This window comes from Chiloscyllium punctatum, chromosome 1, assembly GCF_047496795.1.
Source record: "Chiloscyllium punctatum isolate Juve2018m chromosome 1, sChiPun1.3, whole genome shotgun sequence".
NCBI lineage: Eukaryota > Metazoa > Chordata > Chondrichthyes > Orectolobiformes > Hemiscylliidae > Chiloscyllium > Chiloscyllium punctatum.
This window is the reverse complement of record NC_092739.1, coordinates 162,147,732-162,166,081: the sequence shown is the minus strand read 5'-3', so window position 1 is coordinate 162,166,081 and position 18,350 is coordinate 162,147,732. Positions and strand designations below refer to the sequence as shown.

Below are 18,350 nucleotides of genomic sequence, written 5' to 3'. Positions count from 1 at the left end.
CAATCAACCTAGAATCAAACCATTAATCTGTGGAACCCCTTTTTTTGTTATTTCCACTGGGAGAGGTTTCCTTTTCTGTCCATTCTATTGAAGGCCTATATATTCCTTCCTATGAGTACGGGCACCCGAGGGATGGGACTAGTTGGGCATAGACGTAAACCGCAGCAGATGCAAAGTTCAAACACTTTTCAGCCCCATGATGTCACCATATCTGCTGGGGGCTGGTGGGAGGCAGTCTTGCTCAGGTCCAAAAGTCATGTTCAATTCCCACCCCAGAGAACGGAGTGCACAATCTCGGCTTGCTTCCCATTGTGGACCTGGGAGAGAGGACTGCACTGACAGAGCTGCTTTCCTTTGGATAAGATGTTAAAATGAGACTGTCTATCGCTCTTGGATGGATGTCAAATACCTCACTGCCACAGAGAAACAGGTCTAGACAAGATTTATCCCCCAAGCCAACATCCCTAAATCTAGTCATTGTCATATTTCTATTTGTGCACGCATGCTATGCTTTGGAGTTTGGTGAAATGGAGAACTCACAGCACAAAAATAATCCAACCAGTCCATGCCACTGAAAGTTCCATTCAAGTCTTTCCCCATCCAACTCAATCAGGATATTCCCTTTTCTCTCGTACACTTAATGAGTCTCCTTTTAATTACATCAATCACTTGCTGTGGCAATGAGTTCCACATTCCCCTGGTAAAGACGTTTCCCCTGAATGGTGAAGTATCAAGGCGGAAGATGTTACTGGCTCAAAAGCCCATCTTTGGATACAAACCTACACACGATGGTTACATTTCCTTTTTACCTTGTGCACATGCGGCAGAACAGCCACAACGTGCCGGGCAAGCTCTTGACCCCCTCTTCTGAAGATGTGACAAGAAAGATGGTCTCCAGCTCGTGCCGCTGAAAATAAAAGTTTTAAATGATCATTTGTGAAGGAGTTTTCTTCTCCCCATTCACCCCCATCCATCAAAATTGCCCCTGCAAGTAAATAAAGGAACATAGGAACACAGGAAACCTAAGAACAGGCCCAGGACATTCAGCCACTTTAGCTTGTTCAATATCAGGTCACCAGTTATCCTATCATGTTGTATATTTTGAGAATGGGAGTTGGATAGCTTAGCGATTATGCAAGGCAAAAGTGAGGACTGCAGATGGTACAAATCAAAGTCTAGATCAGAGTGGTGCTGGAAAAGCAAAGCAGGTCAGGCAGCATCCAAGGAGCAGGAAAATCGATGTTTTGTGCAAAAGCCCTTCATCTCAAAACATTAATTTTCCTGCTCCTTGGGTGCTGCCTGACCTGCTGTGCTTTTCCAAAACGACTCTAACCCAGTGATTGTGCTACTAGACTGGAATATAGAGATCTTGAATCTTAGCCCCACTGCGTGAAGAGTTGAGACTGAAATCAAGTGTTAAATGAGAGACAAAGCTGCTCCTTTAACAAGGTTTTTTTTTCCCAGAGAAGTCATAAACCACACAGACTCTGAAAGTCTGGAGGTTGAAGGGTTTTACGCCCAGTTTGTGTATAGCTAACAGATACTGCCTCATAGATAAAAACAATGACTGCAGATGCTGGAAACCAGATTCTGGATTAGTGATGCTGGAAGAGCACAGCAGTTCAGGCAGCAGCCGAGGAGCAGTAAAATCAATGTTTCGGGCAAAAGCCCTTCATCAGGATACTGCCTCATACAGAAAGCTATCAAGTTTTTAAAAAGAAAATCACTTGTACAATGAAAGAATGTGGCCTGTTCTCCCAGCTCAGCTTTCCGTTAGTTTGTTTTTGTTTTTAGCAGTAGCGGAAATGTTGTTGGACCCAGAATCATGTCAAGGCTGGAACTGTCTCTCTGACTTCTATCATGCAAGAACAAAGAAAATTTACAGCCCAGGAACAGGCCCTTCTGCCTTTTAAGCCCGAGCCGATCCAAATGTACTGTCTAAACCTGTCGCCCAATTCCTAAGCATCTGTATCCCTCTGCTCCCCACCTACTCATGCATCCGTCCGGATGCATCTTAAATGAATCTACCGTGCCCGTCTCGATCACCACTGCTGGCAATGTGTTCCAAACACCCACCCCCCTCTGTGTGAAGTACTTGCCACATGTATCCCCCTTAAACTTTCCACCTCTCATCTTGAAAGCGTGACCTCTCGTTATTGAATCCTTCACCCTCAGAAAAAGCATGTCTCTATCCACCCTGTCTATACCCTTCATGATTTTGTAAACCTCAATCAGGTTCCCCCTCAATCTCCTTTTTTCTAATGAAAATAAACCTAACCTAACCTACTCAACCTCTCTTCATAGCTAGCACCTTCCATACCAGGCAACATCCTCGTAAACCTTCTCTGCACCCTCTCCAAGGCATCCACATCCTTTTGGTAATGTGGCGACCAGAACTGGATATTGTATTTTAAATGCGGCCGAACCAATGTCTTGTACAATTTTAACATGACTTGCCAGCTCTTATACTCAACACCCCGTCCAATGAAGGCAAGCATACTATATGCCTTCTTGACACTCTATCCACCTGTGCAGCAACCTTCAGGGTACAACAGACCTGCACTCCCAGATCTCTCTGCCCATCAACATTTCCCAAGGCTCTTCCGCTCATTGTATAATTTGCTCTAGAATTAGTCTTGTCTAAATGCATCACCTCACATTTGTCAGGATTCAAAACCATCTGCCACTTTTCCACCCAACTCTCCAGTCTATCTATATCCTCCTGTATTCTCTGACAGTTCCTTATGCTTTCTGCTACTCCACCAATCTTTGTGTGTTTGATTTTACCTTTCGCGCCAAGTGGTGTTTATGGGGATTGTTGCAAGTATCTGGAACAGCATCATTTAGTGGGGATATTCGGTTGGGTTTTCAGATAGGTTATTTGATATTTTGTTTTCTGTTCTGTGTGTTTCATTCAGTAACCTTGTAAATGAATTCTGGTTTGCTTAAAACGAAGTGGTTTGAACAGCTGATTCTGTCCTGGAATACCCACTTTACACCTGCTTAAAACAACTAGCAAAAGTCAGGGTCTGGGCTACCTTCCTGAAATGTTCTGAGGGGTCTGGCCTGGTCCATAATAAATGAAAGAACTTACATTTATTCTATTGGCTCCCAAAGTGTATTACAGCCAAAAAAAAAAGGACTTCCAAAAGTGGAGTCACTATTGTAATGTAGTTACAAATTACACAGCTACCACATGAAAGAGCAGCGCTCTGAAAGCTAGTACTTCCAAACAAAGATCTCTATGACTATAACCAAGTGTTGCGTGATTTTTAACTTCGTCCAGCCCAGTCCAACACCAGAACCCTCACATTATTGTAATGTAGTTTTTGAACACAGTGAATCTTAACAGTGCTGTGATGCATTGTCAGAGAACCTACTTCACTGACGTTGACTGAGGGATAACAGGATTGCCTTTGGAACTGGGAGGACAATTCTTTGAAGTACTGCTTTGAGATCTTTTACAACCATCTGGCAGGATAACAGTCTCAATTTAACGTCTTCTCCCAGAAACCTGACAGTACAGCAGTTCCTCAGTGTTTCACTGGAGGACCAGTCAAAATATTTGTCTAAATTGGAGGAGTCAGATCTGAATTCACATCCTTGGAGGCAAGAGGTACTGCCAACAGAACTTTGGCTGATGTGTTTATTTGGCTTGTTGGTTACCACCTCAAAAGGTGCAAATACTCATTAAAAGTTATGTTCACCTTCTGCTAGCTTTCGACAAAACCCAGCAATTTTGGATTTCTCAAAGGTACGATAGAGGTGAGTGAGGAGTGCCGTTCGATTCGATACCTGCGTAATATAGGAAAAAGAAAAAGAAAAAGGGTTAAAGAGCTCACAGAATCACAAAACAGGTCAGAGGCTAGGAATACAAGGTATTCTATCACATTCCTGATTTGTGCCTTGTAGCTGGTGGACAGGTTTTGGGAAGTCAGGTGGTGAGTTACTCACTGCAGGATTCCTCATCTCAAACCTGGTCTCATAGCCACTTTGTTCATGTGGCAAGTCCATTTGAGTTTCTGGTCAATGGTAACTCCCAGGATGTTGTTGACAGTGGGGGATTCAGTGATAGTAACATTGTTGAATGTCGGAGTGGTGGTTAGATTGCCTTTTAATAGTGACTATCATTGCCTATCATTTGTATGGCACAAATGTTACTACTTGCCACTTGTCAGCCCAAGCCTGGATATTGCCCAGATCATGCTCAGTTTCAACATGGACAACTTCAGTATTTGAGTAATGAATGCGGTTAAACATTGTACAATTATCAACGAGCATCCCCACTTCTGACCTTATGATGGAGGGAAGGTCATTGAAGCAGCAGCTGTAGATGGTTGGGCCTAGAACACCACCCTGAGGAACTCCAGCAGAGATATCCTGGAGCTGACATGACTAACCTCCAACAACCATGACCATCTTCCTATGTGCCAGATATGACTGCAAAGAGCAGAGTTTGTCCCCTGATATCCACTGACTCCAATTCTGGAGCCAATTTTACAACTAACGTCGTAATGAGATCAGGAGCTGAGTGGCCCTGGCAGAATGCAAACTGGGCATCAATGGGCAGGTTATTGCTGAACAGGTGCTGCTCGATAGTATTGTCAATGATTCCTATTACTTTAATGTTGATTGAGTAAACCGATGGGACAGTATGAAGTGCTAGAAGACCTCACTATATGCTAACACACTCCATAAACTCAATTACAGCAAAGTGTTTGAAAAATCTTGAACTCATTTTTTTCCTTCGTAACAAATAGGTTATACGAGAGATTAACTGTCCTGCAAATAGCTGTTCGATAACGATCAGACGATGGATTTTGGTAGTGCTGGATGAGGAATAAATGGTGCAGACCAGATAGAATGTTTCTGCTCTTCAAGTCAGACATTGGGATTGTTCACATCCACCTCAGATTACAGACAGTGAGTCTTTGCTTAATGTTGTACCTGAAGGATGGCATCTCTGACAGTGCAGCACTCCTTCAATCCTCCATGAGGTTTACCAGCCTGTATTATGCATTCACGTTTTCGTGGGTCTTGGATCCACATGATTCAGCAGCGATTGGATCATGCCAGATACCACATCCAGTAGACACCACTCAAGATGCTCAGGCCTGAAACTTCAGATTTTATTCCCCCCCTCCTGCCTCCAAAGAGGATATACAATCTCAGTAACAGCATACTTCACTGAGAGAATATGGGGCAGAGGCATCAAATGAATACTATGACAAATTACATAACTTCAACAGTACCCTTGTCCATGTTGCACGCAAGCCTTCTCCCACTCATCTATCATCATCAACGAAAACATCTAAGCCTTGCTCCACCAAGTGCATATATGACTTCTCCTTAAATGATGACAGTCACATCAACTTGTTTATGTGGTAGTAATTAAATGGTAGGAGTTTGAAAACTGCAGAGGACAAGAGGGACCTTGGAATCCAACGCCAATCTACACATGGCTCAGGGAATAATCTAGACATCATTACCTTTAAGGTTCTGCTTTTCAGTTTAGCCCCTAACTTCTCTCACTCCCCTAGCAGGACCTAGGGGTGCAGTCCACCAGTGCTGGTGCTAATGTGGACCATGATCTTGATCCTCCATTCCAATGGAAGTTATTCTCCAGCTGAGAGCAAATACCCTGAGCCCTGGCACTGGGCAGCAACACTCTTTGCTGAAGAGAACAGTATCAAACCTCCCCCCAATCACTGGATAAAAAAGCTCCCCCCACCAGGTCATCTGTCATTGCTTCTTTTACCAATTACCTTAGTGCACTGTGGTGCTCAACGCTTCCACTAATGTGAGCAGTCTTTTCCTACCTACACTGTTTAGACCCCTTGTGATTTTGAATACCTCAATCAAATCTCCTCTCAATTTTCCCTTCAGGAAATGCCAGAACTTCCTCAAACTATATCTGATGGAGTTGCAGGTAGATAGGAGAGTGCTTTCTTTTATTGGTCAGAGTATTGAGTACAGGAGTTGGGAGGTCATGTTGCGGCTGTACAGGATATTGGTAAGGCCAATTGCGTGCAATTCTGGTCCCCTTCCTATTGGAAAGACGTTGTGAAACTTGAAAGGGTTCAAAAAAAAAACAAGGATTTGCCAGGTGTCGGCGGATTTGAGCTATAAGGAGAGGCTGAACAGGCTGGGGCAGTTTTCCCTGGAGCGTCGGAGGCTGAGGGGTGACCTTATAGAGGTTTACAAAAATTATGAGGGAATGGATAGGATAAATAGACAAAGTCTTTTCCCTGGGGTCAAGGAGTCCAGAATTAGAGGGCATAGGTTTAGGGTGAGAGGGGAAAGATATAAAAGAGACCCAAGGGGCAACTTTTTCACACAGAGGGTGGTATGTGTATGGAATGAGCTGCCAGAGGAAGTGGTGGAGGCTGGTTAAATTGCAACATTTAAGAGGCATTCGGATGGGTATATGAATAGGAAGGGTTTGGAGGGATATGGGCCGGGTGCTGGCAGGTGGGACTAGATTGGGTTGGGATATCTGGTCGGCATGGATGGGTTGGACCGAAGGGTCTGTTTCCATGCTGTACATCTCTATGACTCTATGATGAACATTATTCCCAAAATCATTCTGCTTGTACTTTTTCTCGAGTTTTTCTCACCTTTGCCGATATCTTTTCCTTCTGCATGTAGGTTTGCACGCAACATCCAAAACCTCAACCTGAGCTACAAATCTTCTCAAAACTCACTAATCTTTTCCTTCCCTTATAACGTAGACCAGAGCAGTGCCCTGTACTTGAAATGTGGTCCTCCTCAAAAGGCCCTTATCAAGCAACTCTCATCAAAGGTCACTGTGATGACAGCTTCTAACCTGGAAGTAACTGTACATTGCTTCCTCCACCAGACAGATGTTGAATGGTGTGTGCTTGTAGTTGTCAACAGCATCATACACAATCTTTACAGCCAACAGTGACATCCAATAAGCTGCAAAAGATGAAGAATTCAAGTTATTAAGAAACCAGCCATACATGTAAAAACACAACGGAAGAGTTTCTGATAAGTAATTTAGAGTTAAAGTGAGAATTGTTCCTACAGAAAGGAGTGCGGAGAATTAATAATGGAAATTAAGGAACTGGCACGTGAACTGGACAGGTATTTTGATCAGCCTTCACTGTGGGGGACACTAGAAACATCCCAGAGAGAAAAAAAAAAGAATCAGGGAATGGAAGGGAGGGGTGAATTCAGGAAAATTACAATTGCCTGAAAAGTAATACTGAGTAACTTGTAGGAGCTGTCGACTGACTGGGTCCTGACTGACTTCATCTTAGGGTTTTAAAAGAAATGGTTATTGAGATAGTTGATGCACTGATTTTACTTTTCAAAAACTGACTAGATTTGGGTTAAGTCCCACTGGTTTTGAAATCTGTACATGTAACACTTCTGCTTAAAAATAAAGGAAACTACAAAGTCACCTTAACACCTGCTAAACAAGTTGGAGCAGGCCATTTGGATAAGTTAAACGTAATTGGGCAGAGTCACCATGATTTCACAAAAGGGTATCATTTTAAGCAAATCTACTGACGTTCTTTGAGGAAGTGACATGTGCAGTGGACAAAGGGGTAATGTACTTAGATTTCCAGAAGGCATTTGCCAAGTAATTAGATTCCCAAAAGACAACATCAAAAACTATTCTGAAGAACATCAACTCATGTTGGCATCTTGGCATGGTAAGAATTTTGGCAGACTAACATCAAGTATATTGTAGGCACGAAAGGCTCTTTCTGGCCAGCAACATGTGGTCTGCCACAGGGATTGGTACTGGGAGCTCAACTGCTTACAATTTACATAAATGATTAGGATGAAGGGACCAAATGTATGGTAGCTAAATTCACTGATGACTGCAACAATGGGTACTTGTGAGGAACATTTAAGGAAGCTACATAGGCGAATTCCGTGAGTGGACAAACGCCTGGCAAATGGAGTAGATATCAGCAACACTATGCAAGCATTGGGCAGGTTGCCAATTGAAGACACAGGCAAGTCCAGCTCTGGGGTTTAGGTCCATCAAGCCTTCAATCAACACCACACCAGAATTCATCAATACAGAGGACAGCTTCTTCCCAAGGAGATTATCATACTGGATTGCCTTAATTGAGACAAACTCCCTGGGTTTGCAATATTGTTAAACACAGAGATAAGTTCCACATTGTAACTGCTCTCTTCGTAAAGATTCCCTTATTGGCACCACCTTGTATTGATGAAACCCAAGCTTGGACACTCCAAGGGTATATCTGATCAATCCCTTTCATAACCTTTTTTTTTTAAGTCCTCTGTTACAGAGAAGAGAGAAATATACTCAGATGCAGTACAGTACCATCCTTGTAACTTTCTCCAGTGGAACTGGATTGGAGCATGTCCTCGAAGGGTGTAAATTTCCAAACTCTCTGGATAAAGTGGAAAGCAATAGAACTCTTGTGAAATAATGGAAGGTGGGTCGATGTCTTGCCCTTGCACACACATGCATGTAACCCACCCCACAGAAGCCCATACGTCCTAAAACTAAGATTCCTGTTCACTCACCAGATCCCTCATCTCCGATCAGGTGACCCCAGCCTCCACATCCGATCACCGAGCCATCCGGATTGACAAGCTTGCAGTTGGAACCGGTTCCCGAGATCAATACAATTCCACCTCGTATGCACGTTTTTTGGGAGGCAGCAGCGAGGGGGCGGGGGATTTACAGAAAAACAGGTAACGTTAGGCTCTGATGCAGAGGGGTTACCTTTGGCAGCACATCTTACAAGAGAGTACTGACAGTCTACAAAGCAAATCCCAGCTCGCCCAAGGAGTTTGTACATTGATACTTTAACCACGAGAGTGATTCTATCAGAAGATGAGGATACACATCCGAGCAAAGGTTATAGTGCAACAAGGTCCAACAGTGGCTCAACTACACTAGTGCAATTTGAACACCGTTCATCAGATGTCACTATTGTTCATGCTAGGGAAAAGGCAACTTGCATTTTTCTGGGAATATCAGGAACACAGGAATAATAGTTGGCTATTCAATTCATCGAGCCAGTTCCATCCTTTACTTGGGTGATGTTTGTTCATCTATCTCAATGCCACCTTTTCCAGATTATCCTGATTTGCCTTAATGTCATTAGTTTCCAGAAATCTATCAATTGCCAACTTGAATCTGATCAACACAAGCGTCTGGGCAAGAAGATTCCAATAACTTACCACCGTCTGAAGAAAATTCCCTTTATCTCTGCCTGTAGTGTTAGGTGTATTAGTCAGAGGGAAATGGGACTGGGTGAGTTACTGGGAGGGCCGGTGTGGACTGGTTGGGCCAAAGGGCCTGTTTCCACACTGTAGGGAATCGAATTGAATATCAGTCTTCAACGACCTTCCCCGGTTATAGAATCATTAAGCAGGAGGAAAATCTTATCTACATTAACCCAGTCATTTCTTGCAAGGATTTTCTATGTTTCAATGAGATCACCTCATTCTTTGAAGCGCCCGAGAATACTGACCCAGTTTCCTTCTCTCTCCTCAATATAATCCAGCCACCCCAGGGATTAACCTGTTGAACCTCCATTGCACTCCCTCTAAGGAGACTAAAACTGAACCACAATACTCCAGTTTCATCGACATTCTACATAATTAAAGCATGACATCTTTGCATCTGTACTCAAAACCCCATTGATGGTCAACATTCTAGTTGCCTTCCTGATCGCTTGCTGTACTTGCATGTTAATCTTGAGTTACCCGTAGACAAGGACACCCAGGTCCTTTTGAATACTTGCACTTCTCAAACCTGTTCAGCTTATCCAAAACTTCCTGACCACTCCTTGCATCCTCCTTGACTTGCAAGTTTAAAAATATTACAATTGGTCTCAATATCCAACTCATTTATATAGACTGCAAAGAGCAGTACACTTAATAAATTATCTTTGTGGTACCCCACATTAACAGCATGCCACCCTGAGGATGATCCATTTATTCCACCTTGCTGTTTATTAACCAATTCTCAACATATACCAGTCCATTCTCCCTAATCACTGCTGCTCTATTTCCATTTACAATATCATGTGCAGGATCTTTCAAAAGTCCACCTTAAAATCCAACTGCCATCACAACCGCTGGTTCTCCTTAGCCTATTCTACAAGTAATGCCTCAAAAAGCTCCAGGTTCATCAAGCACTATGTTACTGCACTAACAATCCAGAGAACAAGAGTTTATATCTCAGCATGATGGCTTGAGAATTTGAATGCTGGGAAATTAAAAGCTGGTGCTTGTAAAATTGATTGAGATTCATAAAAAAGGTCAAGTTCTTGCTTGGGAAGGAAAAAAAAACAGCTGTCCCAACTCCAACTGGGCCCATGTGGAACTCCAGTCTTGGGAGTTTTTGAGGATGTTATTTAGAGCATAGGTAAAGGAAAACCATTGGATGTAGTGTACTACTAACGTCAATGGTATTGTAACCAAGAGGAGTGTGGGGTGCTGGAAAAGTACAGCAGGTCAGGCAGCATCTGAGGAGGAGAATCAACATTTTGGGCAAAAGTCCTTCACCATTCCTGATGCTGCCTGACCTGTTGTGCTTTTCCAGCACCACACTTTCAACTCTGACCTCCAGTATCTGTAGTTCTCACCTTCTCCTAGTAATCGAGAGGCCCAGGCTAATTACCTGGAAACACAAATTCAATTCCCAGCATGCAGGCTGGTGGAATTTCAGTTCAATTCAATCGGGAGGAGGTGGTGTAGTCGTAATGTCACTAGACCAGTGATACAGGCCCCAGGCTAATGTCCCAAGGACATGGGTTCAAGTCTGCGTAGAGTTTGCACATTCTCCCTGTGTCTGCGTGGGTTTCCTCCCACAATCCAAAGATGTACAGGTCAGGTGAATTGACCGTGCTAAATTACCCATAGTGTTCAGGTATATGTAGGTTAGGTGCATTGGTCATGGGAAATGTAGAGTAATAAGGTAGGGGAATGGGTCTGGATGGGATACTCTTTGTAGGGTTGGTGTGGATCTGTTGGGCCGAACGGCCTGTAGTGATTCTATGATTCTAAATCCAGGATGACAGATGGCAAAATATGAATCCAATTTAAAAATAAATTTAATGCGATCAATGCTGACCGTCACAAAAAACCAGCTGGCTCACCTTACTGGCCTACACGTGACTCCACAGTCTCACGTAATTGACTTAAATTCCCTCTGAAATAGCCTAGAAAGCCATTCTGTTCAAAATGGCTTATGCCCAAAATGTCGATTCTCCTGCTCCTTGGATGCTGCCTGACCCACTGCTTTCCCAGCAACACACTCTCGACTCAGATCTCCAGCATCTGCAGTCCTCACTTTCTCCCAATTAAGAATGGGGGCAAGGGCCGGGGTGACCCCATGAAAGAATAACTAAAATGAACTACTTTCACTGGGGATTCTAGAACTGATAGTCTGAGAATTAGGGCCAGACGGTTCAGGAGAGATGATAGGAAGGACCTCAAAACACAAAGGGTGGTAGATATTAGGAACTCACTTCTACAAATGACTGTGGATACTGGATAGGTTGTGAATTTTAAATCTGACATAACTAAGCTTTTGTTAAGCAAGGTATTGAGGGATATAGGCCACAGGAGGGAAGGTATATGGATTAGGCCACAGGTCAACCATGACTTCACTAAATGGTGGAACAGGCTCGAGGGGCTGAATGGCCTACCTTTGAACTGGGAGCTGTGATTTGCGAGGCCCTTCTTGGGGCAATTAGGAGTGGTCAATAAATGCTAGCCTCCTCAAGCAGGGGCACATTGACAGGACAGAGGAGAGAACTGGGTGAAAGAGAAAGCTTTCCATCGCCCACAATTCAGCTTCATGAACTTCAACAGAAAATCAAAACCTTGCCTACACTACAGAGCCTTACCTGTGTCTGTGGCTGTCGATATGCCCCCTAAAGCATCGGTCGTGACACAATAGTTCTCACTCAGGTTTGGGAATCTTTCCTTCAGCAGTTGGACCAGTGCTCTGATTGCTTCATCCTGCTCCCCTCCACTCAGAGTCAACCCCTGAGAAAGCACAAAGATGAAGCCCGTTAATTCAGGGCAAACACCCACGATTTGCTCACAAGGGACACTGAGCCCAAGAACGAGCTTTTTACTTAGATTACTTACTTAGTGTGGAAGCAGGCCCTTCGGCCCAACAAGTCCACACTGACCCGCCGAAGCGCAATCCACCCAGACCCCTACCATTTACCTCTTCACCTAACACTACTGGCAATTTAGCATAGCCAATTCACCTAACCTGCACATCTTTAGACAGTGGGAGGAAACCAGAGCGCCCGGAGGAAACCCACGCAGACACGGGGAGAATGTGCAAACGCCACACAGAGAGTCGCCTGTGGCAGGAATTGAACCCAGGTCTCTGGTACTGTGAGGCAGCAGTGCTAACCACTGTGCCACCGTGCCAATAGCCATTTATTGTCACTCATCTTTATGAGTGAGATGTGCATAAGTCACCACAGTTTGGCACAATTTTAATTTCAGAAATAATTTTTTAAAATTGAGACAAAGTTCGCCTTTTGCTTCCTCCATGGCTGCTAGGTTTATGGAGACGCTATGGGATTCTGCCCCCAAAGCTGACCGAGGCCCCCAAAACAAAGATTTCTGAACCGGACCCACCATGCTGCCACTGCCAGGAGAAAGGGACCAAACCCACCAACAACCTGGCCAAAAGTCTTGTCATGTAGGTGGATTTAAAAGCTAGTCTTAATAGGGGAAGGGATGGTAGAGGGGCAAAGGGGTTCGGGAATTATAATTAGAATCCCTACTATATGGAAACAGGCCATTTGGCCCAACAAGTCCACACTGGCCCTCTGAAGAGTATCCCACCCAGACCCATTCCCCTACCCTATTACTCCAAACTTCCCCTGACTAATGCACCTAGCCTACACATCCCTGAACACTACGGGCAATTTAGCAAGGCCAATTCACCTAACCTGCATATTTTTGGACTGAGGAGGAAACCGGAGCACCCGGAGGAAACCCACGCAGACACGGGGAGAATGTGCAAACTCCACACAGACAGTCACGCGACGCTGGAATCGAACCTGGGTCCTTGACACTGTGAGGCAACAATGCTAAGCACTGAGCCACTGTGCCACCCAAAGGGAAGGGGAGGTAGAGGGGCACAGGGATTCAGGAAGGGAGGCTAGTTGTATTATTACTAGACTATAAACCCAGATTTCCCAGATAATGCTCTGGGACATGAGGCTAGGAGATGGTGGAATTTGAATTCAACAAAAATCCAGAATTAAGCATCTGACAATGACCATTGTCAATTGTCAGGAAAATCCCATCTGGTTGACTATGCCTTTTTAAAATATTCATTTGTGGAATGTGGGTGTCACTGGCTGGGCCACATTTATTGCCTGTCCCTAGTTGCCCTTGAGAAGGTGGTGGCGAGTTGCCTTCTTGAACCACTGCAGTCCACCTGGTGCGGGTAGACCCACAATGCCCTTAGAAAGGATACGCCAGGATTTTGACCCAGTGACAGTGAAGGAACAGCAATATATTTCCAAGTCAGGAGGGTGGGGAACTCGAAGGTGGTGTTCCCATGTAACCTTTCTTGGTCTGGTCTATTTGTGACTCCAGACCCATACCAATGTGGTTGACTATAAACTGCCCCTGAGCATTTAGGGGCGGGCAATAAATACTGGTCTGACCAGTAACTACCCAAATTCTGTGAATAAGTATTACAAAAAGAGGCAAAACGATTCAGGGAGGAAATCTCAGTCATGAGATCAAGTGAGCTACCAACAGGTCACAATGCTAAAGGGTTTGCGAAGAACTCTGGCTTCAAAAAGGTCTGGGTTAAAGGCCTATTGTAAGGACTTGAACACCAAACCTAGGCTGTGGTAGTAAGGCTGGTGTTGCACTTTCAAGGCTGGACTTGCGTTCCCACCCCACCTGGTGGATATAAAGTTAAAAATCACACAACACTAAGTTTAGTCCTACAGGTTTAACTGGAAGTACGAGCTTTCGGAGCACCGCTCCTTCATCAGATGGATATAAAGAATGCAGCAACTCATGTTCAAAGACGAGCAGAGGAATTCCTTAGAAATTAGAGCAAATCTGAACTAAACATCACAAAAACAAATGATCCTGTTGAGGTATTTAATGGTTACAGAGAGATTAAACAGCAAGGAATGGCTTCCATAAAGAAGAATTAATTTTCTCTGGAGGGGGCTAAGGATGAGAGCTCACTGTATGAAAGGGTGGCAGAAGCAACTCATGCCCCTCCACTCATTTACTCTCTTCCTCTTTCTGCGTATTCTTCCCCCTTCCAAAATCCACAATCTCTATCACCTCCCACAACACCTTACCTCTCTCTCCACGTTCCCCCTTCCCCACAGGCTGTATCTTTGTTTCTATTCCTTACAGCTCGTCTCCCTGTTCTCCACCCAACACCATCTCCCTGGGTTTCCTCCCATCATCACCCTGGGCTCCCTCCCTCAGTACATGTCCATGTGCCCTCAACAACTCCCCCCCCACAACTACCACCACCATCACCACCACCACTGGCTCCTCTTTCCCCACTCACCTCTTCTTTCTCTTATGTCAGGTCATGATTTGCCTGTATAGCAAAACTACTTTCCTTAATTCGGAGGTGCTGGTGTTGGACTGGGGTGTACAAAGTTAAAAATCACAACACCAGGTTATAGTCCAACAAGTTTATTTGGAAGCACTAGCTTTCGAGGCGCTCCACAACAACCTCAAGAGGAGGCAGCATCTCAAAAGCTAGTGCTTCCTGTTATAAAGGTAGAAGAGTGTAAAGGGTTTAACACAGAGTGCTGGAGAATTTACAATGTAACATTTGGTCCGGCAGCTAGCATAGGCTAAGTTGCTATGAGACTAAAACAAATTTGAATTCGGCCAATCAGTTTAAATTATACCCAAAATACCAACCTCCAATCAAGTTTGAATTTAGTACATTGAACTTTGGGGTATAAGACTGGGAAAAATTGAATAGTTGTGGGGAGAACTGCCAAGCCCCCATCATGTACAGACTGCCTGAAAAATAGCTCTCTGAAAAGGTACCTTTATCGATCAGTGACCTGTGAAACAGAAATCCCAAAGAAGAAAATCTACAGAGGAAGATACAAAGGGAAGATTCGACAGCTGCCTGATTTTGAAATTTGAATTTTTGGTAAATCATACCTTAAGAAATAAACTTGTTAATTTTTACTTTAAATTGTTCTTGGTAGCTTGAATTTTCACAGATTATTGCGCGGGATAAATCTTTTGTGCTGCTGGTTCAAATTAAGCAGAGGGGTTTACCCGTGACATAACATTCCAAATAAATCTGTTGGACTACAACCTGACGCTGAGAGATTTTTAATGCGGTACATATAACAATTACAAATCAAACTGAAAATCTCTCAACTCGCCCCAAACACTCGACCCCTTTTCCAACACCTTCCTGTCTTCCCTGTGGCAGAACTGAGTGCAACACTCCAGCTGAGGTTGATCTAGGTTTAACATGGTCATCAAGGAAGGAAGGAAAAGGCCAAGAACAAAACACAACCAGATCAGAGGAACTGAGCCTATGCACTCACCATCTCTCCTTTCTCACATCATTGCTCATCTCTTCTGTCCAACTTTTTTCAGTCTGATCTATTGTGCAGCCTCTTTCCCTAAACCTATGCCCTCCAGTTCTGGACTCCCCCACCCCAGGGAAAAGACTTTGCCTATTTATCCTACCCACGCCCCTCATGATTTATAAACCTCTAAGGTCAGCCATCAGCCTTCAACACTCCAGGGAAAGCAGCCCCAGCCTATTTAGCTTCTCCCTAGCGCTCAAATCGTCCAACCCTGGCAACGTCCTTGTAAGTCTTTTCTGAACCCTTTCAAGTTTCAGAACATCCTTCCAATAGGATCGAGACCAGAATCGCACGCAGTATTCCAAAAGTGGCCTAACAAATGTCCTGTACATCCGTAACATGACCTCCCAACTCCTATACTCAATAATCTGACCAATAAAGGAAAGCATACTTCACTATCCTATCTACCTGTGACTACACCAGAGGAAGTGGTGGAGGCTAGTATAATTGCAACATTTAAAAGGCATCTGGGTGGGTATATTAATAGGAAGGGTTTGGAGGGATATGGGCCAGGTGCTGGCAGGTGGGACTAGAGTGGGTTAGGTTATCCGGTCGGCATGGACGTATTTGACTGAAGGGTTGGTTTCCATGCTGTACATCTCTACGACTCTTGCACTTTCAACCAGAGACAAGATACTCCACATGGGCTTATTAGCAAATTCCAAAGGGCTCAGCAATGATCCAAAGACAAGTGTAGGTCAATACTGTTTTACATCACATCCGTAATAAATGAAAGTGGTGCAGAGAATGTACTCCTAATGTCTTCATGGAATTACAGCTTCCCAGCTTCTGGTAACAGCGCTGTCTGCCCTTCCTACAACCAAACAATAATAAACTGACTGGGACCTTCACAGTGTCTTTTTCTGTACAGAGTCATTATTTCGCAATGTTAGGTACCACAAGCATCTATTTTGTAACAGGAAAAGTAGCTTCCTGAGAAGGAATAGGTTAACACAGCATTCACTTTAACACGCAAGACTACAGAGAGAAAGACAGTTGTGAAATCTGCAGCTTGAAAATACACACCACGCTAATGCAGAATGAAGGGGCCAGTGTGTGCAGGGACAGAAACAGATCTGCCATGATCTTATCAAATAAAGGGGCAGGCTTGATGGGCCAAATAGCCTACTTCTCCTGATAATTCATATGTTTGCACGTACGTTTAATTTGACTATGATCAGACAACGTCCCTTCCTTATACTCTGAGCAGTACTGAGGATCCCGGATTAGTGTCGGATAGGCGTAAAGCTCTAAGAACTTTACCTACCAAAGACTTGAGAGGTACTTTAGGATCTGCACCGGCTGCCTTCTTAGCATCCAGGATCATATTGTTAATGCTTTCCAAACATTTATCCAGCCCAACCAGCTGCAGAGAATGAAACAAACACCAACGTCCAGTCAAAACAGAAGATGACAAACCAGTGAACTAACCAAACATACTCATCACCCCATACCCTCCCACCAATCTACTGCCATTCAACTGCCCTCCATGCCCTACCTCAGACAGCCACTTGGGACAGCAAACAGAAGTAATTCATTAGGTAAAAACAATAACTGCAGATGCTGAAAACCAAATACTGGATTAGTGGTGCTGGAAGAGCACAGCAGTTCAGGCAGCATCCAAAGAGCAGCGAAATCGACGTTTCGGGCAAAAGCTCTTCATCAGGAATGCCCTGATGAAGGGCTTTTGCCCGAAACGTCGATTTCGCTGCTCCTTGGATGCTGCCTGAACTGCTGTGCTCTTCCAGCACCACTAATCCAGAAGTAATTCATTCACAGGTAATGGGTATCACTGGCCAGGCCTGTATTTATCCCTCTTGTGGTGCAGTGGTAATTTCCCTACCTTTGCACCAGGAGACACTGGTTCAAGACCCACCTGTTCCAGAGATGCTAATAATATCTCCGAATAGGTTGATTAGAAATTTTTTTTTCTAAACTTTCCATCCCCAGTTGTCCAGAGACCAGTGAAGAGTTAACCACATCACTGAGAGTCTCGCATTACATGTAGGCTAAACCAGGTAAGGTTTGCTGACTTCCTTCCCTAAAGGACATTGTGGACGAGAGTACAATTGCAACATTTAAAAGGCATCTGGATGGGTGTAATAAATAAGAAGGTTTGGAGGGATATGGGCCAGGAGTCGGCAGGTGGGACTAGATTTGGGTTGGGATATCTGATCGAGGTATACAAAATTATGAGTGGAATAGCCAGAGACTTTTCCTAGGGCAGGATTGACTGGTACGAGAAATTTCTCCGCCTCCGCCGTATCTGCTCCCAGGAGGACCAGTTCCACCGTAGGACACATCAGATGGCCTCCTTCTTTAGAGACCGCAATTTCCCTTCCCACGTGGTTAAAGATGCCCTCCAACGCATCTCGTCCACATCCCGCACCTCTGCCCTCAGACCCCACCCCTCCAACCGTAACACTGGTGCTCACCTTCCACCCTACAAACCTTCGCATCAACCAAATCACCCGCCGACATTTCTGCCACCTCCAAAAAGACCCCACCACCAGGGATATATTTCCCTCCCCACCCCTTTCCGCCTTCCGCAAAGACCGTTCCCTCCGTGACTACCTGGTCAGGTCCACACCCCCCTACGACCCACCCTCCCATTCTGGCACTTTCCCCTTCCATCGCAGGAACTGTAAAACCTGTGCCCACACCTCCTCCCTCACCTCTATCCAAGGCCCTAAAGGAGCCTTCCACATCCATCAAAGTTTCACCTGCACATCCACCAAT

At 44.5% G+C, this 18,350-nt stretch overlaps 1 protein-coding gene across 2 annotated transcripts in view; it reads right to left on the bottom strand.

Annotated features, from left to right (window-relative positions):
- Window positions 1–18,350, bottom strand: part of nagk (N-acetylglucosamine kinase) — a 30,779-nt gene that overhangs the window by 8,113 nt on the left and 4,316 nt on the right. Inside the window, exons 3-8 of one of the 2 annotated variants that reach the window (XM_072577835.1) lie at window positions 16,879–16,977; window positions 11,877–12,018; window positions 8,536–8,646; window positions 6,827–6,939; window positions 3,708–3,795; window positions 810–907 (exon numbers count right to left, since the gene is read on the bottom strand). In XM_072577835.1, the coding sequence (XP_072433936.1) occupies window positions 810–907; window positions 3,708–3,795; window positions 6,827–6,939; window positions 8,536–8,646; window positions 11,877–12,018; window positions 16,879–16,977 (651 nt within the window). The remainder of the gene's footprint in view (window positions 1–809; window positions 908–3,707; window positions 3,796–6,826; window positions 6,940–8,535; window positions 8,647–11,876; window positions 12,019–16,878; window positions 16,978–18,350) is intronic. The other variant, XM_072577844.1, reaches the window with a different exon arrangement.